Source organism: Carcharhinus amblyrhynchos, chromosome 35 (genome assembly GCF_965287045.1).
Source record: "Carcharhinus amblyrhynchos chromosome 35, sCarAmb.v2.hapA, whole genome shotgun sequence".
NCBI lineage: Eukaryota > Metazoa > Chordata > Chondrichthyes > Carcharhiniformes > Carcharhinidae > Carcharhinus > Carcharhinus amblyrhynchos.
Genome location: NC_137358.1, coordinates 13,239,935 through 13,267,811, shown reverse-complemented (window position 1 = coordinate 13,267,811; position 27,877 = coordinate 13,239,935). Strand labels below are relative to the sequence as shown.

Sequence of the window (27,877 nt, the reverse complement as noted above, 5' to 3'; positions counted from 1 at the left end):
ACAATGTCAGTACGCACTGTCCTCGTACTATCACTGCAAGCCCACACGTCCACATCCATGAATGGACACACAGTTACTTACACATGAATGCACACTCGCACTCACAACACCAATCTGAGATCACTTTTACTGGAAGCCCTCCCCCTGTCCATTCCTGCAACAGTGACTGCAGCTGCTGGTTACCCAGAACCCTGGAGAGGCATTCAGAATGAAGCCAGATGGAGTCTTCTTCAGTGGTGAGCATGTTAATACAGGTTCAAACTGTACAGCATTGGCACTGATATTAATATTTACCATATTAATCATCACCCCCTAACAATAACGCTTCACCTGATGTAACTTGATACAAATGACATGCATTTAGAATTTTGCCATGTGGTAATGGACCGGACTTAATGTTCATCACGGAATCCAATTCATTCCCGTAATGACGCATTCGAAAAAACGATTTCGCATGAAGATCAAAAACATAAAAAATAGAAAACAGTGGGTCCATCTGGAACACCAGCATGTCGTGCGTGCCAGGACCTTCTAAACAGCCCCCAAACCAGGAGCGACTCCATCCTCAGACATCTGACTCAATGCTGGAGAGTTTCTCATATACGTGCCCATTGCTGGACCCGTTGAAAGCCCTGGGAGTCTTGTTATTTGCCACACACACTGTTGGCTGGCTCCCTGTGCACATTTCCTTCTGAAACCTGCCGGGCATGGCGTTGAGCACCGACGAGGTGGCCTTGGCTGAGGGGTGGAAGTCGAAGCGGGTTTTGGAGACAGCCGGGTGCTTGAAGAAGTGCGACTTGCTGCCGTGAAGCAAGCACTGGTCGTCACCGAAGGTGGGGATGAAGGGGTTCTGGGTGACCCGGTCGGGGTAGAGGGATTTGCTCAGCGTGTAGCGGCTGAGGCTGTGGCGCTCTGGGGCAGGGGGCTTGCTGACATATACCGGCTCGGCCGGAGTCTCGAACATGTGCGCGTAGGGGCTGCCCTCCAGGAAGCGGTCTTTCTCCTTCAGGCTGACGCTCCGCGGGGCAATATTCACGTTGTCTTCCTTCTGCATCTCAACAAACGTGTCGTAGGAGTGCTGCCGGCGCAGCTTGTTGCGGTTGCGCCTCTGCAGCTTGGTAGAGTCGGTGGGGCTCTGGTGGTACTTGGTGACCCCGACCCCTGCAGGGAGCGGCTGGTCCACGTCTTGCAACGAGTTGTCCTCACTGATGTCGTACAGGGTGGCCGTCTTCTTGCAGGCCTCGCACCAGAGGCAGGCGGCCCGGTTGGCGTTCTGGCCCCCGTAGTTGTGGAGCTTGGAGGGGCAGTTGTGGCAGTAGTTCTCAGCTTGGTGCTCACCCCATTCACTCATGCCTACGCTTTTGTCCCACAGGCCCACGGTAGAGGCATGCAGGTTGCTCTTGCGCTCGCCTGCCCCAAACTCGCCGACGTGCATGTGGTGCGGCCGGCTCAGGCGCGGGCCGGAAGGGTCGTGCTTGGCAAAGTCATCGTCATGGCTCTTGTAGAGGTCCGTCAAGTCCACGTGCTCCCAGTGGGGCGTGTTCTCCTTGCAGCGAAACTGGTCGTGGTAGAAGTCCCGGAGCTTGTCCTTGTTGAAGAAGCGCGCCTTCCGGTCCGAGGTGTGGGCTTTCCGCCGGTAGGCAAGTTCAATCTCGTCAAACTCCTTCCGGGACTTGGCCGAAGCCGGCCTCTTCTTCAGGCTGTCTTTATACTGCTTACGCCTCTTGGTGTTGCCAATGTTGCCGTAGGTCACCGTGTGGGTCGATATGTCAGAGACGTCGGATCGGATCAGGTCATCGTGGGCATAGCGGTCATTTTTAAATAAGTACTTGTGGTTCTCGTAGCTGTCACTGAGGTGGCCTTGTGCATGTTTCAGGGGCAAACCAATCTCAAAGGGCTTCCTGGACAGTGACCTACCTTGAGTACCAAATATGGCGTTGTCGCACTCGTAGGGGATGTCCAGGGAGCTGGTACTGGCGATACTGTGCGGCCGGTGATGGTGATAATGGTCCTGGTAAATGCTGTTGGTGTCCTTGGCATGGAGGTTCCCAAATGTCCTCTCCACCTCGCTGATGTAGTCACTGAAGAGATTGTCGTCAGGCTGGTAGGACTTGCAATCGGAGTGGGTGAAGCTGCGCCTGTGCTCGGAGACATCAAAGACGGATGGGTCGCGGCCGATGAAGTCGAGGGCGCTCTGTGGGGAGCCAAAGTGCGTGCCGTTGACCCCGGTGAGGTTGGCCATGCTCTTGGCTGTCCTCAGCAGCCGCATGATGTTAGAGTGGGTGTCATTGACGGTGGCAGTGGGGGATTCCATGCAAGACTTGTTATCCTCGATGGGGACACCATGAATGCAGCTATAAATACCCTGAAACAAAGCACAACAGAAAGTGAGGAACAGCACAGTGGGTGTATGAAAGACTAACGTTCAAAGAAGTTAATCTAAAATGTTATTGAAATGGCTCTTAGCATTCTTAAACAGCAGGTACCAATTATATAAAATTACACTGAACATGCAAGACAGAAATAGGCCATTCGCTAATCCATCTGGGCTCCTCCCACACTCCTTTATCACCCCCTTTTACCGAAACCTTCTTTCCCTTTCCCCTACCCCTGTCCTGCCCTATCCAATAGGCCCTTAAAGAAATTGATTCTGAAATTCGGCATTTCCGCTCCGACACGCACCAATTTTTATAGATGCTGCACAGATATGGCTCCTGCTCTGATCAAGATCCGCAAGAAACTACAAAGGGTTGTTAACAAAGCCAGTCCATCACACAAACCAGCTTTCCAACCACTGACTCAGTCTACACTTCCCACTGCCTCAGTAAAACAGCCAGCATAATTAAGGACCCCACGCACCCAGACATTCTCTCTTCCACCTTCCATTGGGAAAAAGATACAAAATCTGAAATCACACATCAACTGACTTAAAAACAGCTTCTTCCCTGCTGCCATCAGATTTCTGAATGCTCCTATTAAATGAAGTTGATCTTTACACCATAGCTATGACTGTAACACTTAATTCTGCACCTTCTACTTTCCTTCTCCTCTATGCACTCTATGAACAGTATGCTTCACCTGCATAGTGCGAGAAACAATACTTTTCACTGTATCACAATACATGTGACAATAGTAAATCAAATCAAATCAAATGTACTAGGAACACACAGAACCCCACCACCTTCTTGGCAAACAGGATTCTCCTGATTCATGTTTGGATTCATGTATGTCTGGAAAAGAATTAGGCCATTTGGACCATCGAGTCTGCTACACCATTCAATGAGATTGTGACTGATCTGATCTCATAATCCTCAACTCCACTTCCCCGCATTATCCACCGTGGCACAATGGTTAGCATTGCTGCCTCACAGCATCTTTGGTTGACTGTCTGTGTGGAGTTTGCATATTTTCCCTGTGTCTGTGTGGGTTTCCTACAAGTGCTCCGGTTTCCTCCCACACTCCGAAGATGTGCAGGTTGGGTGGATTTGGAATATCGTGAGCAGTTTTGGGCTCCATACTTAAGGCTGGTCTTGGAGGAGATCCAGAGGAGGTTCACAAGAATGACCCCAGTGATGAAGGGTTTGTCATATGAGGAACGGATGAGGAGTCTGAGTCTATACTTGATGGAGTTTAGAAGGATGAGGGGGGATCTAATTGAGATTTACAGAATACTGAGAGGCCTAGATAGAGTGAACCTGGAGAGGATGTTTCCACTAGTGGGAGGGACTAGAACTTGAGGGCACAAACTCAGAGTGACGGGAAGCTCCTTTAAAACAGAGATGAGGAGGAATTTCTTCAGCTAGATGGTGGTGAATCTGTGGAACATTTTGCAGCAGAGGGCTGTGGAGGTCAGGTCATTAAGTGTCTTTAAGAAGAGATAGATAGGTTCTTGATCAATAAGGGGATCAAGGGTTACGGGGAGAAGGCAGGAAAATGGGGATGAGAATCATATTAGCCATGATTGAATGGCGGAGCAGACACAATGGGCTGAATGGCCTAATTCTACTCCTATATCTTCTGGCCTTATGGTCTTACGATTGGTCATGCTAAATTGCCCCTCAGTGTCCAAAGATGTGTAGGTTAGGTGGACTGGCCATGCTAAATGTGTGGAGTTACGGTGATAGGGTGGAGGAAAGGGCCCGAATATGATACTCTGTCAAAGAAAGTCGGTGCATACTCGATGGGACAAATGGCCACTTCCGCACTGTAGGAATTCTATAATTCTGTAATTATGATTCTATGATCCCCATAACCCTTAATTCCCTTACTAATTAAAAATCTGTCTATCTCAGCCTTGGACATACTTAAGGACCCAGCCCTCTGCATTGAAGAATTCCACAAATTCACTACCCTCGGAAAGAAGCACATTACGGAAGTGTTACCTTCACATATCAGCGGAGATGAGATCCGCTAGTTGGGCTGTGAATGTTACTGCACGTCAGGTTCTCTGTAACAGACACAAAACTAACCCCGCTACGTCACTTTTATTCACAGTCAGTCACAGAAAGATAGAATCCCTACAATGCAGAAGGAGGCCATTCTACCCATTGAGTCTGCACTGACCACATTCCCACCTAGCTCCTATCCCCATAACCCCACATATTTATCTTGCTAATCCCCTGACACTAGGGTCAATTTAGCATGGCCAATCAAGCTAACCCGCACATCTCTGGACTGTGGGAGGAAACTGGAGCACCTGGAAGAAACCCTTGCAGGCACGGTGAGAACGTGCAAACTCCACACAGGCCCGAGGCCGGAACTGAACCCGGATCGCCGGCGTTGTGAGGCAGCAGTGCTGACCACTGTGCCACCGTGCTGTCACACTCAGTCCACTCCTAGAACTTGAGGACATAATCTACCCTGGCACATTGGTGCAGTATTTAGGAAACGCTGTGCTTTTGGAGGTGTGACATACTGAATGAGACGCTAAGCTTAAAACCCTGTCCGCTCCCCATCAGGTAACTGCTATGGTTCCATTCGGCAAAGAGCAGGAGAGTTCACTCCAACTCCTGACCCATATTTATCCCTCAACAAGCATTGTTTAACATGCTTAAACTTTTACAGTTTATTTATTATTGTCACAAGTTGGCTTACATTAACACGGCAATGAAGTTACTGTGAAAATCCCCTAGTTGCCACACTCCGGTGCCTGTTCGGGTACACTGAGGGAGAATTTAGCACGGCCAATGCATCTAACCAACAGGCCTTTCGGACTGTGGGAGGAAACCGGAGTACCCAATCGAAACCCACACAGACACGGGGAGAACGTGTGGACTCCGCACAGACAGTGACCCAAGCCGGGAATCAAACCCGGGTCCCTGGTGCTGTGAGGCAGCAGTGCTAACCAATGTGTCACTGTGTCACCTTCCTCAATGGTTGGGGGTCAGTTGCAGCTTGGCTGAGATCCATTCATTCAGCAAGACTTGGAATCCGGTCGGAAACATCCCTGAATTCTCAGTGAGGGACTGGGTGACATATTTAAACATTGGACCATTAAAGAGAGTCACATTCAATGCTTTCTGGTGCAAGAGCCCAGGCTAAATTCACTTGACAGAGTAGCGAGGTCCAGGGTAATTGTTTGGAAATGTACTTTGGAGATGTTCTGTCATAAAAAATGAAACACAGAGAAAATTGGGAAAGGGGAACAGGTATAATCTTTTGGGAATCTCAATTGTCCGTATCTCACTTTTTTTGTGGTGGGGTGTGGGGAGGGGTGGGGAGTAAATCACAACCGTAGAGAATCCCAATCCCAATTCTCATCACAGCACAAGGGACATAGTTTTAAGGGAAGGGGCAGGAGATCCAGGGGGGATTTGAGAAACATCTTTTACACTCAGAGGGGGTGGAAATCTGGAATGTACTGCCTGGGAAGGTAGTGGAGGCCGGAAACCTTACAACCTTTAAAAAAAATTTGGATGAGCACTTAAAATATCAAAACATTCAAGGATATGGGGAAGTGCAAGAAAATGGAATTAGCGCAACTTTAGTGGTAGTTATTGTCAGTGCAGGCTCGATGGGCCAAAGGGCCTTTCTGCACTGGGTGACTTTGTACATGTGGATTAATCACCCAATCAGCAAACAAGCTGCAGTCAATCACCCAATTGCTGCCATTGATGTGCGTGCGGTGAGTTCTCCAATCAGGAACAGTGAGCAGGATTGCTCATCAAGCAATGATTTAAATTCAAGGCTTTAATCAAAGGCCTGAGGGAGTCAATCACTCAGATGCTCAATCTGTCTGCGCAATGTCATTAATCAACATCAATCTGGATATTGGTCTGTTTTTAAATTCTTTCACGGGATGTGGGCATTGCAGGCTGGGCCAGCATTTGTTGCCTATCCCTAATTACCCTTGAACTGAGTGTTTTGTTGGGCCATTTCAGGGGACATTGCTGTGACTCTGGAGTCACATGTAGGCCAGACCACATAAGGACGGCAGATTTCCTTCCCTAAAGGACATTAGTGAACCAGATGGGTTTTTATAATGATAGTTTCCTGGTCACCTTTAAAGAGACTAGTTTTTGGTTACAGATTTTTATGCATTGAATTCGAATTCCATCAGCTGCCAGGGTGGGCTTTGAACTTTGAGCATCAGCCTGGGGGGGGCAGTGCTTTTGCTAACCCAGTGACATTCCCAGCGCAGCATTATCTGCCCCCAAGCCCTCCAAAGTTATGAGGAGAAGACGTGCAACAGACAGAGACAGAGAGTTACAGCCTTACCCTGCTGACGGAAAACATGACGCCTGGTTTGCCGGTGCAGACGCCTATGAAGCAATGCCTCAGCTGCCAGTAGAAGAGGTGCTCGCAGATAAAGGTGAGGAGGCTCAGGGTCATCGCTGCGCCCAACATGTAAAACACACCCGCCATGTTGTCAACATCCAGTTGGCTACTCATCACCTCGTTCTTCTCATTGTGACAGATTCCGGTCAGCCAGAGAGCTTCCAACTCCTCCATGTCCCCTGGAAGGAAAGGACAGAGAGAGAGAGAGAGAGAGAAAGAAAACTCAGTCAGGAGTTACAGAGTCATAGAGATATACAGCATGGAAACAGGCCCTTCGGTCCAACTCATTCATGTCAACCAGGCTTCCTAAACTGAACTAGTCCCATTTTCCTGCATTTAGCCCATATCCCTCTAAACTTTTCCCATCCATGTATCTGTCCAAATATCATTTAAATGTTGTAATTGTACAGCTCATTCCACATGCTCACGACTCTGTGAAAAAGTTGCCCCTCATGTCCCTTTTAAATCTTTCCCCTCTCACCTTAAACCTGTGCCCTCCAGTTTTGGACTTCCCTACCCTGGAGAAAAGACCTTGGCTATTCACCTTATCTATGCCCTTCATGATTTTATTAAACCTCTATGAGGTCACCCCTCATCCTTCTATGCTCTAGGGAATCTCCCTGAGTATTAGGGGGATTAGCAGGGTAAATATGTGGAGTTACGGCATTAGGGCCTGGGTGGAATTATTGACGGTGCAGGCTCGATGGACCAAATGGCCTCTTTCTGCACTGTAGGGGTTCTATGCAGCCTCTCCTTATAATTAAAGCCTTCCAGTTTTGGAAATATCCATGTAAATCATTTTTGCACCCTTTCCGTTTAATAATATCCTTCCTATTGCAGGTTAATCAAAATTATACGCAGTACTCCAAATGTGACCTTACCAATGTAAGGAGTTGTCTAGAATCACAGATGCAGGGTTAGAGATCTCGTGGCTCAGGCTGTAAATGCTGGAAATATGCAGCAGTGAGTGGAGAGAAGCAATGATAGACAAACAATCAACTTAATAATGAAGCCAGAACCAGACAGTAGGTGAGCAGGAGAAATAACTCCAGGGGAATCATGGAATCCCAACAGTGAAGAAAAGGCCATTCAGCCCATCAAGTCTGCATCAACTCTCCAAAAGTGTACCCTACCTCATAGCCGTAGCCATATCCCAATCCCTCACGCCATTCCTATAACTCCACACATTGACATCACCAATTCACCTAACCTACACATCTGTGGGCACTAATGGGCAAATTAGCACAGCCAATCCACCTAACCTGCACATCTTTGAACTGTGGGAGGAAATCAGAGCATCCAGAGGAAACCCACGCAGACACCGGAAGAACATGTAAACTCCATAAAGACAGTCAGTAGAGACCAGAATTGAACGCAGGTCCCTGGCGTTATGAGGCAACAGTGCTAACCACTGTGTCACCGTGCCACTCATTTATCGGTCTACTTCCTATGTACAAACCTTACTTTCTTTTAACCCCATCCTTTTGCAACAACATCTGACATTTTAAATTCCCACATCTACAATGATAATGGAAGCCATTAGATAAACTTATCCTGTTGTAACTGACGCCACTGAGGGACGCTGAGGTCTCTCCCAGTTTATCACTTTCTATGATGCACTCAAATTATTTCTATTTTCTGTAATTGTTGTACCTTTTGCTATTTAACCATAAGTGAATATATTACAGTATTCGATAAAAATACAGACAGAAACTGCGTGGATTTAAAATGAGGATGGAAATACATCCCACGTCAAATTATCCCATGGCCTTGAACTCTACTTCATTGGAAAACAGCAGCCTGATTCCCCATGGGCAGAGACATGAGAGATCGATGCTATGTTAATGGTTCTTCCACGGCAGCCCACAACGGAACGTCATGTGTATGCAGCAAAAGTAACCTGGCTAGTGTCATCGAGTGTCTGTGCCAACCTTACGTGTTATGAATGTGTGAGTGTATGTCAGCAGAAATAACAGTAGGAATCGAACGTTCAGCCCCTTGAGCCTGCTCCGCCATTCAGTACGACTTCGGTCTCAATTCCACTTTCCTGCCTTCTCTCCGAAGAGTCATACAGCGCAGAAAAGGCTCTTCAGCCCATCAAAGCTGCATTGACAATAACAACCACTGAAGTCACGCTAATCCCATTTTCCTGCACTGGTCCCGTATTCTTGAATGTTCTGATATTTCAAATGTTCACCTGAATACTTTTTAAAGTTTGTAAGATTCACTACCTTCCCAGGCAGTGCATTCCAGATTCCCACCACCCTCTGAGTGAAGAAATGTTTTCACAAATCCCCTCTGGATCTCCTGCCCCTTTCTCTAAAACTGCACTCCCTCATGATTGACTCCTCAACCAAGGGTAACAGCTGCTCCCTACTTACCCTGTCACTAATTATCTTATTCGCCTCAATCATATCTCCCCACCCTTAGCTCCTCTGCCCTAAAGAAAACAATCGAAGTCTATCCAGCCTCTCCTTTTGGTTCACCTTTGGCAAAATCCTGGTGAATCTGCTCTGGACTTCCTCTAGTGTACCTTCCTTTAGTGAGGTGACTAGAACTCTAGAGCTGTGCTCTAATCAATGTTCTTTGTACCCTTAATTCACTGAGATTCCCCAAGAATCCCCCTATCTCAGCCTCAATTATATACTCAATGATGGATCATCTTGTGCAGAACATTCTAAAGATTCACAACCCTTTCAGTGAAGAAATTTCTCCTCATCTCAGTCCTAATGGATCAGTCCCTGATGTTGAGACTGTGTCCCCCTTAGTCTGGATTCCCTGTCCAGCCCTTTCAGAATCTTGTATCTTTCATTGAGCTCACCTCTCATTTTACTGAACTCTGGACAGTCCAGGTCCAATTTACTCTACCCCTCATAAGATGGACTTCTTATCCCAGGAACCATGCTCACGAACCTTCTCTGCAAGGGCTGCATGGTGGCACAGTGGTTAGCACTGCTGCCTCACAGCGCCAGAGACCCAAGTTCAATTCCAGCCTCGGGTCACTGTCTGTGTGGAGTTTGCACATTCTCCCCAAGTGCTCCAGTTTCCTTCCACAGTCCGAAGATGTGCAGGTCAGATGGGTTGGCTATGGTAAATTGTCCCAAAATGTGTAGGTTAGATGGATTAGCCATGGGAAATGTGTGGGGTTCCGGAAATAGGATGGGGGGAGGTAGGCCTGCATAAGATATTCTGTCAGAGAGTTGGTGCAGACTGAATGGCCTCCTTCTGCACTGTAGGGGATTCTATGATTCGATAACCTTCAGATGCAAGCTGACATTTCCCTGTAATTAGCGTCTGCATCACCCTGCAACATCATAAATAAATACACTGCGGATAATTCATCCTAACCTAAATTCAGAACATTCCTGAAACTTCGAGGCAAATTACTAATAGTTTTTAGTTTAATTTCTCTTCGGTATTTTTTCATGGAATGTGGGCGTCACTGGCTAGGTCCGGCATTTATTACCCATTCCTAATTATCCATGGAGAAAGAGGTGGTGAGCCACCTTCTTGAACCACTGAAGTTGCTGAGGTGTAGGTACACCCATGGTGCTGTTAGGGACCAAGTGCCAGCATAGTGATGCAGTGACAGTGAAGGAACGGTGATATATTTCCAAACTGGGATGGTGGGTGACTTGGAGGGGAACTTGCATGTTCTAGTGTACCCATGCACCTGCTGCCCTTGTTTTTATAGAAAAGGCCATGGGTTTTAGAATGTAAAAGCAGGGAGGTCTTGCTGCAACTGTACAGGGCACTGGTGAGGCTGCAGCTGGAGTAGTGCGTGCAGTTTTGGTCGCTGCACTTGCGCAAGGATATTTTGGCCTTGGAAGGAGTGCAGAGGAGGTTCACTAGGCTGATACCGGAGGTGAGGGGGTTGAACTATGAAGAGAGGCTGAATAGACTGGGTTTGTACTCGTTGGAGTTTAGAAGGATGAGGGGGGTTCTTATAGAGACATATAAGATAACGAAGGGGATGGATAAGGTAGAGGTAGAGAGATTCTTCCCACTCAGAAAGGACAGCAGTAATAGAGGGCACAGCCTCAAGATAAGGGGGGGAGCAGTTTAGAACGGAGTTGAGGAGGAACTTCTTCACTCAAAGGGTGGTGAATCTCTGGAATTCTCTGCCCGTTGAAGTGATGGAGGCTACCTCGCTAAATATATTTAAGACACGGTTTTTGGTAGGCAAGGGAATTAAGGGTTATGGGGAGAAAGCGGGAAAGTGGAACTGAGCCACTTCAGATCAGCCATGATCTTTTTGAATGGCGGGGCAGGCTCGAAGGGCTAGATGGCCTACTCCTGCTCCTATTTCTTATGTTCTTATGTTATGTTCTTATGTTTGGAAGATGCTATCGGTGGAACTCACGTGGGTGAGTTCCTGTAGTGCATCTTATGTGTGGCAGAGACTGCTACCACTGTGCATTGGTGGCGGAGGGAGTGAATGTTTAAAGTGGTGGAGGTGGTGCCAATCAAGTGGACTGCTTTGCCCTGGATGGTGTCAAGCTTCTTGAGTGTTGTTGGACCTGCACTCATCCAGGCGAGTGAGGAATATTCCATCGCACTCCTGACTTGTGCCCTGTAGATGGGGGACAGATTTTGGGGAGTCAGGAGGTGAGTTACTCACCATAGAATTCCCAGCTTCTGACTTGCTGTGGTAGCGTATGGCTGATCTAGTTCAGTTTCAGGGATGTGGCAGCCCTCAGGATGAGGAGAGTAGGACATTCAGTGATGGTGATGCTACTGAATGTCACAGGATAACAGTTAGATTCTGTCTTGTTGATGATGGTCACTGCCTGGCAGTTAAGTGGCACGAACACAATTTATCAGCTCAAACCTTAATGTTGTTCAGGTCTTGTTGCATATGGACACGGACTCTTTCAGTATCTGGGGTGTTCAGGCTGCGCCACTAGTTTACTGAATCCAATTTAGTAAGGTCCCTTTCATCCCCCAGACCTGAAAGTCACTCCATGTTTTCTAGAAAACAGATAGAATTCCTTCATCTATAACTCTCCTTAAAACCTCACCTGTTTGGAGGGAGGTTAGTACTGAGGTTACATAGACAACCCCACTTTGTTCACCCAGTATTGGCATCAGGCAGATTCAGTTATAGCCCAATTAGATTCCTCCAACTCTGAACCAACCACAAAGTGCAGCATTATCTCATTAGTGATGCCACTGTTTCCCAAGTATCCCTCCATGAGAGAGGATGCCTATTTCGTAGCCCCCAAGAGCTGAATTTTCAGGCTGCCAAGTTCATCTCATGTTGGACTCTCACAGCCAGTAAAGAGGAAGTTTTGCTCCCACTAATCCCACCTGGATTAGAATTCAGGACCCAGTGGCTGTTATCTAACCTTTACGCAATGTAAAGTGGTACCAGACCACTTTTTAAAAAATCAAATATAACTACCAGAAATTAGACAATATTTAATATTCTTTACAGTGTGGAATATTGCTACTGAACTTGTAAATTCCTTCAAAAGATCACAAGGTAATTTTGGATAAAGAACAGGCTTGGGAAGCTGAACGGCCGACTTCTATTCCTAGGTTCCGAGGAGAATGGCAATTTGCTTCCTCTGAATTTACAATCAGAGAATTTTTGCGGCGTGGAAGTGAATCCATTCAGCTCATCGTCTTTACCCTGGCTCTCTGAACAGGTATTTCACCTCGTGTCTCACCCCTGCCTTCTCCCCGTAACCCAGCACATTCTTCCTTCTCAGGTAACAGTTTAATTCCTTTACAAATGCTTCAATTAAACCTACCTCCATCACGCTCTCAGGCAGTGAGTGCTTCCAGTCCCCAGCCATTCACTGTCGCAAATAAATTTCTCCTCACCTCGCTTTTGCTTCTTTTGTCAATTACTCTAAATCAGTGCCCTCTCATCCTTGATCCTTTCATGAACGAAAATCTTTTCTCCCTATTTGCTCTGGCCAGCCTGCACATGATTTTGAATATTTCTAACAAATCTTCTCTCTGCCTTCACTTCCCCAAAGAGAGCAGTCTCAATGTCTCCAATCAATCTTCATGACTGAAGGTCCTCATCCTTGGAACCATTCTCGTGAATCTGTTATGCACCCTCTCCAATGCCTTCATACTATTCTAGACTGTTCCCACAGTCCAAAGATGTGCTGGTTAGTTGGATTGGCCATGTTAAGTTGCCGCTTAATGTCCAAAGATGTGTGGGTTGGGGGGGATTGGCCATGGTAAACGCATGGGGTAACAGGGATAGGGTGGGGAAGAGGTCCTGGGTAAGATGCTCTGTCAGAGAGTCAGTGCAGACTTGATGGACCAAATGGCTTCCTTCTGCACTGTAGGGATTCTATGATTCTTTGTCCTTTTACACAGCCAACCTATGACACAATGTTCCCTGTCATCTAAATGCAGCCCCCTTTGATACTGAACATAGATGGCATGGTGGCACAATGGTTGGCACTTCTGTCTCAAAGTGCTCTTTCAGCAGGTTTGTGCCGTCTCAATGAATCAAATGGCCTCCTTTTGCATTGTAGGAATTCTGTGGATCCTTGACCAAGACCGCAAGACACTACAAATGGTTGTGAATGAAACCACGCAAACCAGCTTTCCATCCATTGACTCTATCTACACTTCCCGTTGCCTCAGAAAAGTAGTCAGCATAATCAAGGACCCCATGTACCTCAGAACACTCTTCACCTTTTCCATAAGGTATAGAAGTCTGAAAACATGTACCAACCAACTCAAGAACAGCTTCTTCCCTGCCGCCTCCAGATTTTTGAATGGTCCAATCACATGTAAAGCTGATCTTTCTCTACAACCCAATCTGTGACTGTAACGCTATATTCTGCACCCTCTCCTTTCCTTCTCCCCTATGTACTCTATGAATGTTATGTTTTGTCTGTAACAGCTCACAAGAAACAATGCTTTTCACTGTATTCCAAAAAATCTGACAATCATAAATCAATTCAATTCAAATTCAAATCACATCCAGGAATACCTATTAGTTCCCCTAACTGTTGAATCACCTATCACTATTGCTCTGCCAGTCTCCCCGAACTCTCCTATGCCACAGCTATGCCACCTGAGGGTGTAATTCAATTTCCCCTCCATTACTCTCTCTGGTAATCCTTATCATCCATTTCTCAATGTGTAAGGAATGTCTAAAAATCAGAACTAAATTGATATTTTATTTATTTGAATCTGCTACAGTACAACAGATGTTTGGTACAGCATTTCCAATTGTTTTCACTCTCCCACTCTTCCATAACACTGTAAGTTTGATATTACCCTCACCAATGGTAATCTGCATTTGTCTTGTCCATTCAGATAAATGTTCACTCTTACTCACAATGGTTGTCTCTCAGATGCCTTTTTTCCAGATCAAAAAGCTTAACTTTCTCCAATCTTTCTACACAACTGGGTATCCTGACTATGGACTTCTCTGCACCACCTCACACACTCAAATGTCTCACTTGTATCTCATCAAAGAGAGCTTCAAACAGTTGGAGGAGGAAGTGTGCACAACAATATTCACATTCAATTCTGATATCACACAGTGTGAACACGTTCAATACGATATCACACAGTGTTAACACAATACTGATATCACATAGTGTTAACACAATACTGATATCACACAGTGTTAACACAATACTGATAACACACTGTTACCATATTCAACACTGATATCACAAGGTATTCACACATTTAATGCTTATATCACACAGTGTTAACAATTCAATACTGATAACACACAATGTGAACACACTCAATACTGATATCACACAGTGTTAACACAATACTGATATCACACAGTGACAACACATTCAATACTAATGATAGAGTAAACAGAGGTAAGCTATTTCCTATGATAGAGACACGTAGGACAAGGGGCCATGGACTTAAGGTGAGGGGGGAGAGGTACAATACAGATATTAGAGGGAGGTTTTTCACACAGAGGGTAGTGGGGGTATGGAATGCTCTGCCAAGTAAGGTGGTGGAGGCAAACACACTAGAGTCATTTAAGAGTAACCTAGACAGGCACATGACTGGGTTGGAGATGGGTGGATATAGGAGATTGTTTTAAGTAAGGGTCATTAGCCTTGGGGCGTCCCTGGTAATGTAAATGAATATGGTATGATAATATTTTTTCTCTTTTCATTCACAGGTTTTAAGTCGGTCCACCTCATGTCCAACGAGGGGCATACACGCAATGGGTTGTACTGGGGCTGCTCTTGGTTGTTCGAGATTGGCCTAGTGCTTCATGTCGTTAGTGCGTGTCTAAACTGGACAAGATACTGGGCAAGACGACAGCTCAGTGACTATTGCTGATTGCTGTGCAGACACATGGATTTGGGCCGGTGTCTGTGGAAGTTTGCGCATTCTCCCCGTGCTTGCGTGGGTTTTCTCCAGGTGCTCTGGTTTCATCCCACACCCCAAAGATGTGTTGTTATGCTGATTGGCAGGAATAAATTGTCTCTATATCAGTTTCCCTCAATCTGGATGGCCATAAAACATTAGACAGGGGTCGTGGGTGGAGAGGGGGACTGGTGGTGTTGAGATGATGGCGTGGGCTCGTTGGACCAAAGGGCCTGTTTCCTGGGCTGATTTTGTTCTTTGTTCTTTGTATCTCAATGTATTCCTACATTCAATGCTTATATCACATTGTGTTAACTAATTCAATACTGATATCACACAGTGGAAACACATTCAATACTGATATCACAGTGTCAACACATTCAATACTGATATCACACAGTGAAAACACATTCAATACTGATATCACACAATGAAAACCTGGACCAGTAGACGGGCACCGCAACAGCTCAGTGACTAGCACTGCTGGCTGTGCAGATACATGGATCTGGGCCTGTGTCTGTGGGAGTTTGCACATTGTCCCTGTGGTTGCGTGGGTTTCCTCCGGGCGCTCCGGTTTCCTCCCACACCCTAAAGATGTGCTCTTAGGCTGATTGGTATACCAAATTTGTTCTTTGTTCTTTGTAAAACACATTCAATACTGATATCAGTGAAAACACATTCAATACTGATATCACAGTGTCAACACATTCAATACTGATATCACACAGTAAAAAAAAGTTCAATGCTGATATCACAGTGAAAACACATTCAATACTGATATCACACAGTGTGAACACAATACTGATATCACACAGTATTCACACATTCAATGCTGGCATCACACAGTGTTAACACATTTGCTGCTGCTATCAAACAGTATTCACATATTCAATGCTGATATCACACAGTGTTAACACATTCAATACTGATATCACACTGTGTTACCACATTCAATATTGATACCACACAGTGTAAACACATTCAATACTGATTGTTAACACAATTAATATCAATATCAGTGACATTCAACAGTCACATCACTGAATGTTAATACATTTATCAATGATAACACATGTTATCACATAGCGATATCACACAAAATGAAGACCTTCAATACTGAGATCACACAGTATGAACATATTCCATGGTGATTATCACACACAGTTAATATGTTCCTGACTGATATTACACAGTGTTAACACATTAAATGCTGATATCACACATGTTAACACATTCGATCATTATATCACACAGTGTGAACATATGTTAACATTGCGTGATATCAGTATTGAATATTGAGTGATGATATCACACAGGGTTAATACATTCAATATTAATATCCCAAATTGATAGCAGCTTCAATATCAATATAAAACTAACATTTGAAGATTGATATCACGTTAACCCATTCAATAATATTGCATGGTGTCAATGCATTTATTATTAATCTCACACTGTACTAATATATTAATTATTGATCTCAAATCATGGAAACATATTCATTATTGATCTCATATTCTTAACACATTCATTATTGATCTCATGCAGTGTTGAAATGTTCGTTATTGATCTCACACCATGTTAACACATTCATTATTGATGTCACACAGTGTTAACTCCTTCAATACTGTAATCACACACTGTTCACACATCTTGTAATGATATCACACACTGTTAACACATTCAATACTTGTATTAGACAACGTGAACCCCTTCAATACCAACATCACACACCGGTAACACATTGAATACTGATGTCACACAGCAGAAAACCAGTCAATATTGATAACACAAAGTGTAAACTCATTTAATACTACAGATATACTAAGATATATGTTAATCACATCACATAGGGTTAACGCCTTCAAGACAAATAAAACACAGCTGTAACACATTGCAGACTGAGATCACACAGCCTTAACACATACATCATTGATATCACACCATTAACACATGCATCAATGTTATCACAACATTGACAGATCCATCATTCATATCGCATACTGTTAACATATTCAACATTAATATCACACTTCCTCGCATTCATCAATGCTTCATATCATTAACACATTCTTCATTCATGTCACACATTCTTAAGATATTCATCATGGATATCACAGAATTCACATTTATAATTGATATCATACATTGTTAACACATTGATCATTGATATCACGCACCGTTAGCACATTGATCATTGATATCACATAGTGTTGACACACTGATCATTAATATCACACACCATTAACACATTAATATCACACATTGTTCACACATTGATCATTGATATCACACACTGTTAACACGATGATCATTGATATCACATACTGTTAACACACTTTTTGACCATTGATGTCACATACCGTTAACACACTGATCACTGACATCATACACCATTAACACACTCGCTGATCATTGATATCATACACTGTTAACACAGTGATCATTGATATCACACACCATTAACACACTCACTGATCATTGATATTACACACCATTAACACACTCACTGATCATTGATATTACACACCATTAACACACTCACTGATCATTGATATCACACACTGTTAACACACTCATTGACCATTGATGTCACACACTGTTAACACACTGATCACTGACATCACACACCATTAACACACTCGCTGATCATTGATATCACACACTGTTAACACAGTGATCATTGATATCGCACACCATTAACACACTCACTGAACATTCATTGATATTACAAATCGTTAAAACAGTGATTATTAATATTACACACCATTAACACAAACATCTTTGATATCACACACTGTTAACACATCCATCAGTCTTATCTCGCACCTTAACACATTCATTATCAATTTAACACATCCATCATCGATTGCACTATAGGATTGCTACAATTGCTAGGAGGAGGCCACTCACCCCATTGAGTCTGACCAACTCTCTGACAGCCCAGGGCCCCTTCCCCACTCTATCCCCATAATAATTTAGCATGGCCAATCCATCTAACCTACACATCTTCGGACACAATGGGGCAATTTAGCATGGCAAATCAACCTAACCTGCACATCTTTGGACAGTGGAAGCAAACCCAAGCATGTCATTCATCACTGATACTACACTGTTAACACAATCATAATTGAGATCACATACTGTTAACACATCCATCATCGATTGTACAATAGGATCCCTACAACGCAGAAGGAGGACATATCGAGTCTGCGCTAACTCTCTGACAGTATATCTTATCCCGGGTCTCTCCCCCGTCCTATTCCTGTAACCCCACACATTTACCATGGCCAATCCATCTAGCCCACATATGTTGGGACACTAACGGGCAATTTAGCATGGCCAATCCACCTAACCCACACATCTTTGGACTGTGCAAGGAAACCAGAGCACCTCATTCATAGATACATCATTGATACCACATTATTAACACATTAATTATTGATATCACATCATTAGCACATTCATAATTGATATCACACAGTGTTAACAGATTTAGGATTGATATCAAACACTCTTAATATGTTCAACATTTACATCAAGCATTGTCAACACATTTGCCATTGATTTCACACAGTTAACTCATCCATCTTGTGTTTCACACATTGTCAACACATTCATCATTGATATCCCACGCTATCAATATATTCATCACTGATATCAAATACTATTTATACATTCATCATTGATATCACACACTGTTAACACATTGATCATTGAGATCACCAAATTTAAACACAATGATCACTGATATCACACACCGTCACATTGATCATTGATATCACGCACTGTTAACACACTGATAATTGATATCACACACTGTTAACACATTGATCATTGATATCACACACTGTTAACACACTGATCATTGAAATCACACACTGTTAACACACTGATCATTGATATCACACACTGTTAACGCACTGATCATTGATATCACACATTGTTAACACTGATCATTGATGTCACACACTGTTAACACTGATCATTGAAATCCCACACTGTTAACACACTGATCATTGATATCACACACTGTTAACACACTGATCATTGATATCACACATTGTTAACACTGATCATTGATGTCACACACTGTTAACACTGATCATTGAAATCACATACAGTTGACACACTGATCATTGATATCACACATTGTTACATATTCTCCATTCATGTAACACACTGCAATCATTGATATCATACACTCTTAACAGATTTGTCATTTAGTTCGCACATGGTTAACACATGCATCCTTGGTGTCACACCCTGTTGACAAAATCATTGATATTACACAGTATTAATACATTCCCATGATTAATATTACAGATTGTTCATACATTAATCATTGATATCACACCGTTAACTTACATTGTTGACAAATCCATGACTGATATTGAAACTGTGGTAATGCTTAATTACTGATATCATACAGCTACTGCCATGAGGATCTGAATACAGAATTAATTCCAGCTTGCACTGTTAATGGCTGTTGATCCCATGCTGTTTCCTGCCTCCCAATCTCCACACTGGCATTTCCACCTTGCTCAATCCTACCCTGCTCACCACAATCTAGTTGTTACGCAGATGAAAGGATGACAAAGGATTAAATTCTCCCTTACCATCACCGAATAACTGCAGGATGGCCAGGTCCACGGGCCGTTTCCAGCCGCTGCTCTTCTGGATGGCGATTCCATAGCCAGTGGTTGCAAATACCTTGCCGCTGCCAATCGTCACAAGCTTGCAGCCTTCGTCTCTCCCAGCCATGTAATTCAGCACAGCTGCATCGTAAATGAAAGCATCCAGCTTCCTGCCGGGGTGAAGGACAGGGGTCAGAGTTCAAGCTGCTATGGACCAGAACCACCCGAACAACAGGAAGGAAGTGATCACGATAGATTCATGGGATCTCTCCTCAGGGAGAGTGTAAAGCTTTTGAGAAATAACTACTTCGGGTAAAAATGACACTCAATATGTAAAGGTGAACAATCAGTTTTTGTTCTTCTGTTGGTGTTTCTGAAGGGATGATGTTGGCCAAGACACTAGGAGAGCTGCACCACTGCTCACTGTCTGAACCATAGACTCCAATCTGAAGGACCACAACTCTAAAAATGCAACCTAGTTCAGAGATATTCAAAATGGGGTATACAAGGATATCCTTAGGGACATCCTCAGGTCATCCTTTTGGTCCTTTTTTTTAACATGTTGATTTAGATTAATAGATATATAGACTTTTATAGCACTCTGGAGGTTACGGCAGCACAAGTGAATATTTAAATGCTTCTTAAAATTTGTGAGAGTTTCTGCCTCCACCACCCTTTCAGGCATTGAGTCCCAGACTCCCAGCGCTCTCTGGATGAAAATATTTCTCCTCAACTCCCTTCTTATCTTTCTATCTCACACCTTAAATCTCTGCCCCCTCTTTATTGACCCTTCCACTAATGGAAAAAGTGCCTTCCTATTCACCCTATCTATGCCCCTCATAATCTTATCCACCCTTACCAGGGTCCTTCTCAACCTTCACTGCTCCCAATCCTAAAGTGACTGATGAACACATTATTTCATAGAATCAGAGAATAGAATCCCGACAGTGCAGAAGGAGGCCATTCACCCTATCAAGTCTGCACCGACAACAATCCCACTCAGGCCCTATTCCCGTAACCCCACATATTTACTCTGCTAACCCGCTTGACACTAAGGTGCAATTTAGCAAGGCCAATCAACTTAACCCCCACACCTTTGGACCATGGGAGGAAACCCACGCAGACATGGGGAAAATGTACAAACTCCACACAGACAGTCACCTCAGCTTGAATTGAACCAGAGTCCCTGGCTCCGTGAGGCAGCAGTACTAACCACTGTGCCACCGTGCCACCCCTGTTGTCATAGATGAATGGAGTTTACTTCAACCATACCATGGGTTTTTTTTTGGCAATGTCTTTGAGGAGGTTCAGATAATCAGAAATAAAAACAGAAAATGTTGGAAAAACTCAGCAATTTTGATAGCAGCCATGGGGAGAGAAACAGGGCTAATGCTTCAAGTCCAATAGCACTCAGAACTGAGTTCCAAAGAAGGGCAGTACTGGACTTGAAACATTACTTCTTTCTCTGCAGAAGCTGCCAGACCTGCTGAGTTTATCCAGCATCTTCTGTTGTTATTTCAGATTTCCAGCATCTGCAGTATTCTATTTTTATTCCCGATAGTCGGAGTTTCCTGATTCTTGCCAACAGCTGGAAGTGACCCTAGTGCATATACTAATTAATATACAGGGTTTGGTGGGGTGGGGGGTGGTGGTGCAGCAGGGGAAGTTGTCTTAAGGGGATGTTTGAAAACCATCAGCTTAGGCCAGTGGCAGGCAACCTAGCCTAGTGCGTGGGCCACATGAATGATCCTCCTTCATCGCAGCCACAAGATTGAAATTGGGTTTGCTCACTAACTGTGATCCCATGAATAAGATTAAACACATTTAATACATGCCAAATATTTCATAAATTATAGAAAATAACGAGTTGCAGAACCCCACAGCTTCACAGGCTGTATTAAGTGTCATCAAAATTTTGATTTACCTCAAACGTCTGGTTTCTCATCTAGCCGACTTTAACTCCGGTTCTTGCAGCTCTCCCTTTAACTCAGAGCACTTTCTCTACTTTTGACTTGAATTCTCCTGAACAGGACCTTGTACAAATTCTTGTCCTTTGTTCCTTTAATTTAACTGTCCTGCCAGACATTCTTTTTGTCCCAACTCCCTGGATTCTGACTTTCTTTTGTTCTTTTGGGAAGTCTGGTCTCTGTAGCTCCCCTGTCCTGCCCTCCTTCTCTTGGGTCCACCTGAAAAAATAACTCAAAACTTCCTTCTGTCCTAGGGTGGTCCCTGGTTCCTAAGCAACAGCATAGTCTCCCTTTAAGCCCTTTTTGTTTCATGTTGCAAACTCTCATTACCATACAGGCACAAACTGAAGCTATTCAAATATAGAAACACAAAATTAAACTTGCTTAAAGCTATACCGTATTTCCCATGCCCACAAATGTAGATATAGATTATTTAGTCTGAAAGGCATGCTGGTTAGGTGCATTGACCTGAACAGGCTGGGGCGACTAATGGAATTTCACAGTAATTTCATTGCAGTGTTAATGTAATCCTTACTTGTGACTAATAAATAAACTTTAACTTTTAAAACCACCAAGGTTTCCTGACAAAGTTCAGTCAAATAAATCTGAAATTAAAAGCTAATAATCATCAGCTTAGGCCACAAAGCTCTCGTAAAAACACAACGGGTTTAATCGTGCCATATACAGACAGAAACTTGCTCGCCTTCCCTGGTCTATGCTACATACTCTTTGAAATGGGCTAGTAGACCACTTAGTTACCACCAACATCTCAAGGCTGATTAAATACTGATCTCGCCAGTGATGCCCAATGAATAAAAAGAAACATAATTTGTAAAAGGTGCATATGGTTCTTTACAACTCAACTTCAACTTCATACCTAGGGGATGTGTAACCATGTTACTCAGCTCAAAACATAGAAACTAAAAGTAGGAGTAGGCCATTCGACCCTTCAAGCCTGCTCTACCGTTCATTTTGATCATGGCTGATCATCAAATTCAATATCCTGATTCCCCCCTTTCCCCTCTATTCCTTGATCCCTTTAGCCCCAAGAGCGATATCTAATTCCTTCTTGAAATCACACAATGTTTTGACCTCAGCAACTTTCAATATAGTGAATTTCACACATTCACCACCCTGTGGGTGAAGAAATTTCTCCTCACCTCAGTTCTAAAACATCTATCCCTTAACCTCAAACTATGACACCTAGTTCTGGACTCCCCAACCATTGGGAACATTCTTTCTGAATCTATCCTGTCTAACCCTGTTAGAATTTCACAGGCCTCAGTTACAATTTTCAGCACCATCTGGGCTTAGAGGGTTATATCATGATGCCCAGTTGCATACATGGATGGGAACACCACCATCTTCCAAGTTCCCCTCCAAGCCACTCGCCACACTGACTTAGAAATATATCTGCTATTTCTTCACAGTAGCTGGACCAAAATCCTGAAATTCCCTCTCCAATAGCATTGTGGGTCAACCCACAGCACCTGGACTGCAGTGATTCAAAAAGGCAGCTCACCACCACTTTCTCAAGGGCAACCAGGGATAGGCAATAAATACTGGCCAGCCAGCAGCGCCCATATCCCCATGATTGAATTAAAAAAAATACATGTACCAACTCTTCCCTTGAGTTTGAAAGAGGTGTGCAAGAGTATGGTGGTGAGATTAGGGGATGCGCCATGATCGTAATGAATGACGGATTAGGCCCAAAGGGCTGATGGCCTATTCCTGCTCCTATTTTCAGTCTTTCTATGGGGAAAACAAATCAAGATGTTTAAAATGATAAAGGAGCTCAATAGGGAGAAACTTTCTCCCTTGTTGGGGCAAAGGGGACATAAACTTATAAGTAGAGCTGAACTATTGAGGGCTTTGGACTCAAATCTCTGGAGTGGGGTTTGAACCCATGGCCTGCTGACTTGCGGGGCGGCGGGGGTGCGGGTGGGGGGAGCAGTGGGTACCAGGAGCTCAGACATAAATCAGGGCATTGAGTACAAGGGTCAGGATGTCAGGTTGCAGCTTTATAGAACTTTGGTTAGGCAGCACTTAAGAGTATTATGTTCAATTCTGGTTGCCGCATTACAGGCTTTGGAGAGGATGCAAAGCAGGTTTACCAGGATGCTACCTGGATTAGAGGGCATGAGCTATAAGGAGAGGCTTGACAAACTCGGGATGTTTTCTCTGGAGTGGCGAAGGCTGAGGGGACACCTGATAGAAATCTATAAAGTTATGAGAGGTGTACATAGGGTTGACAGTCAGAATCTTTTTCCCAGAATTGAAATGTCTAATATTAGGGGCCACACACTTAAGGTGAGAGGGGGAAAGTTCAAAGGAGATATGAGGGGCAAGTTTTTTACAGTGTGGTTGGTGTCTGGAACACGCAGCCAGGGGTGGTGGTGGTGGAGGGAGATAAGATAGGGACAGTTAAGGGACTTTTACATAAGTACATGAAAAGGTGAGGAATAGTGGGATATGGATCAAGGGCAGGCAAAAGAGATTAGTTTAATTTGGCATCATGTTCAACACAACATCGTGGGCTGAACAACCTGTTCCATTGCTGTACTATTCTATTTGTCTGTCCTAAACAGAAATTTAAAATCGGGTTGGTTGGGAAAACCTCTTCTATTTAGCCAACAAGCTTAGGATTTATCTGTGGGGTAAGAATGATGCACAATGGAATCAACAGTATTGTAATAATGAAGCTCTTCCTGAAATGGTTAGCACAGCTGCCTTACAGCGCCAGGGACTCGGGTTCGATTCCTGGCTTGGGTCACTGACTGTGTGGAGTTTGCATGTTCTCCCTGTGTCTGCCTGGGTTTCCTCCCACAGTCCAAATATGTGCAGGTTAGGTAAATTGGCCATGCTAAATTGCCCCTTATTGTCAGGGTCAGTGCATGGGGTTCTGGGGATAGGGCCTGGGTGGGACTGTGGTCAGTGCAGACTCAGTGGGCTGAATGCCCTCCTTCTAGGGATTCTATGAAAGAAAACCTAGTAAATATATGAGCTACTCGGATCCGATCAAAAGTCCCATCAGGAATTCAATTACATGGAATTCTTACCCTGCCTTCAGGCTTATTAATGCATCGAACACCGACTTCTGGTTGTACTTCGTCATGTAGCTGTGCATTTCAAAGTAATTGTTCCGGATGTTTCTCTCTGTGCTTCCATTGGGGACGGTGCCAAACCGGAAAGGAGGGGAGAAATCGTTCGGCCTTTGAAACTGTGGAGAGAAAAGGGCACACTGACACTGGCCTGGATTGAGGTATATCCACAAAAACGCACTGCGGCTCATGCACACACACAGGCTACATCCGTGTTTTTGTCTTTATTCATTCGTGGGACATGGGCGTCGCTGGCTGGGCGAGCATTTATTGCCCATCCCTAATTGCCCGGGGCCAGTTGAGCGTCAACCACATTGCTGTGTGTCTGGAGTCACATATAGGCCAGACTGGGTAAGGACAGCAGATTTCCTTCCCTAAAGGACATTAGTGAATCAGATGGGTTTTTCCGACAATCGACAATGTTTCATGGTCATCAGTAGATTCTTAATTCCAAATTCTTTTTTATTGAATTCAAATTCCAACATCTGCCATGGTGGGATTCAAACCCGGGTCCCCAGGACATTAGCTGAGTCTCTGAATTAATATTCTAGCTTTAATACCACTGGGCCATCACAATGTTATGGTCATGCGATTTAATTAGTAACCCAGAGGTATGGCCAATTAATCCACTCGAACACTTTAAATAAGGAACTGGTGTCTATAAAAGCATCGCCATCATGAAGCTGATAGATTGTCACACAAATCTCATTGGTTTATTCATGCTTTTGAGCTTCTATCTTGACTGCTCTATATGTGACTCCAGTCCCACACTGGCATGGTTGACTCTAAACTGCTTCCTGACAGATGAAAAGCCACTCAATACTAACAGCAATAATGATGTGAAATAACAAGACAAAGTGCTGGAAAAACTCAGCAGGTCTGGCAGCATCTGTGTAGAGACAAAGAGAGTTAACCGTTCAAGTCCAATCTAACTTTTCATCTCAATAGCATCTTTAACACATGATGTTGTAAGGCACTTCACAAGAGCATTGTTCAACAAAATTTTACACCAAACTTTTTAGGGCCAAAAGTGTGGTCAAAGGGCTGGGGTTGAACAAGTCTCTTAACAAATATAATATATACTGTGAATGGTTTTGGTCCCCTTATCTAAGGAAAGATATACTGGCATTAGAGGCAATCCAGAGGAGGTTCACTAGGTTGACCCTGGGTATGGAGGAGAAGTTGAGTAGGCTGGGCCTGTACTCATTGATCAGCAATGTACATGATCTCATTGAGTGGCGGAGCTGAACTGATGGGCCGAATGGCCTACTTCTACTCCTAGGTCTTAAAGGAGGGAAGAGGGGGAGAGAGTAGGAGAGGTTTAGGGAGGGAATTCTAGAGTTTAGGGTTCAGGCACTGGAGGACATAGCCACCAATCATGGAGCGATGGAAATCGGAAAGCTCCAGTGGTCAGAATAGGAATAAAAAGATGCCCGCGAGGAGATTAGAGAGATAAACGCCGATGAGGGAGTGAGCTATCTTGGATCTGGTGTTATGTAATGAGGCAGGTAGAATTAGGGACCTTGTGGTGAAGGATCCTCTTGGGAAGAGTGATCATTGTATGGTGGAGTTTCTGCTGCAAATGGAGGAGGAGAAAGTAGGTTCCTGGACCTGTGTCCTTTGTTTGAACAGAGGGGAGTACGATAGGATGAGAGGAATTGGCGAATGTTGATTGGAGGAGCGCATTGGAAGGTAGGTCTGCTGAGGAACAGTGGAGGATCTTTAAGGAGATCTTTCTTGGTGCTCAGCAGAAACTTATTCCAATGGTTAAAAAGGATCGTAGGAGGAGAGATAATCAGCCGTGGATAACGAAGGAGGTAAAGGAGAGTATTAAATTAAAAGCGGATGCATTTAGAGTAGCTAAGAGTAGTGGGCGAGAAGAGGATTGGGAGAGGTTTAAATATCAACAAAGAATGACGAAGAAGTTGATAAAGAAGGGTAGGATAAACTATGAAGCTGGGCTAGCGCTAAATATAAAAAAGGATAGTAAGAGTTTTTATAAATATATGAAAAGGAAGAGGCTGACTAGGGTGAACGTTGGACCCTTAGAGGATGAGAGGGGGGACTTAGTGGTAGGGGATGGGGAAATGGCTGAGGCCTTGAATAACTTTTTTGTTTTGGTCTTCACGGAGGAGGACGTGAATAGTTTGCCGGGTGTTAGTGATGGAAAGATGGTAGGAGTGGAGAGCCTGAATGACATTATTGTTACTAGAGAGGCAGTGTTCGACAGACTGGAGGGACTGATTGTGGACAAGTCCCCAGGACCAGATGGAATGTATCCAAGGGTTCTGAAAGAAGTGGCGGAGGTGATAGTGGATGCCTTGATGATTATTTTCCAAACCTCGCTGGATTCCGGGGAAGTGCCGGAAGATTGGAAAATGGCTAATGTTACGCCGTTGTTTAAGAAGGGTGGCAGGCAAAAGGCAGGGAATTATAGGCCGGTTAGTTTAACGTCTGTTGTAGGTAAAATGTTAGAATCCGTGATCAAGGAGAAAATAGCGAGGCATCTTGAGGAGAATTGTTTGATAGAGCAGACGCAGCACGGTTTCGTTAAGGGGAAGTCGTGTCTGACGAATTTATTGGAGTTCTATGTCTAGGGCGGTGGATAGAGGAGAGCCGGTGGATGTGGTGTTTCTTGATTTTCAGAAGGCGTTTGATAAGGTGCCGCACAAGAGGTTATTACAGAAGGTTAGGGGGCATGGAGTTGGGGGTAGGGTGTTAGCGTGGGTAGGGGATTGGCTGTCAAATAGGAGGCAGAGAGTGGGGGTCAATGGGTGCTATTCGGATTGGCGGTTGGTGACTCGTGGAGTGCCCCAGGGATCGGTGCTGGGGCCTCAGCTATTTACCATTTATATAGATGATCTGGAGGAGGGAACCGAGTGTATGGTGTCGAAATTTGCTGATGACCCCAAGATTGGTGGAACGACAAATTGTGCGGAGGGTGTGGAAAGTCTGCAGAAGGATCTAGATAGGCTGGGCAAATGGGCCAGGAACTGGCAAATGGAATTTAATGTTAACAAGTGTGACGTTGTCCACTTTGGTAGGAATAATGGTAGGAAGGACTATTACT

At 44.3% G+C, this 27,877-nt stretch overlaps 1 protein-coding gene across 1 annotated transcript in view; it reads right to left on the bottom strand.

The window, feature by feature from the left end:
* Positions 1 to 565: 565 nt before the first annotated feature.
* LOC145361800 (glutamate receptor ionotropic, NMDA 2B-like) overlaps positions 566 to 27,877 on the bottom strand; it is a 255,399-nt gene continuing 228,087 nt past the window's right edge. Inside the window, exons 9-12 of the mRNA XM_080217780.1 lie at positions 24,766 to 24,926; positions 19,722 to 19,909; positions 6,718 to 6,956; positions 566 to 2,365 (exon numbers count right to left, since the gene is read on the bottom strand). Coding sequence (XP_080073906.1) covers positions 566 to 2,365; positions 6,718 to 6,956; positions 19,722 to 19,909; positions 24,766 to 24,926 — 2,388 coding nt within the window. The remainder of the gene's footprint in view (positions 2,366 to 6,717; positions 6,957 to 19,721; positions 19,910 to 24,765; positions 24,927 to 27,877) is intronic.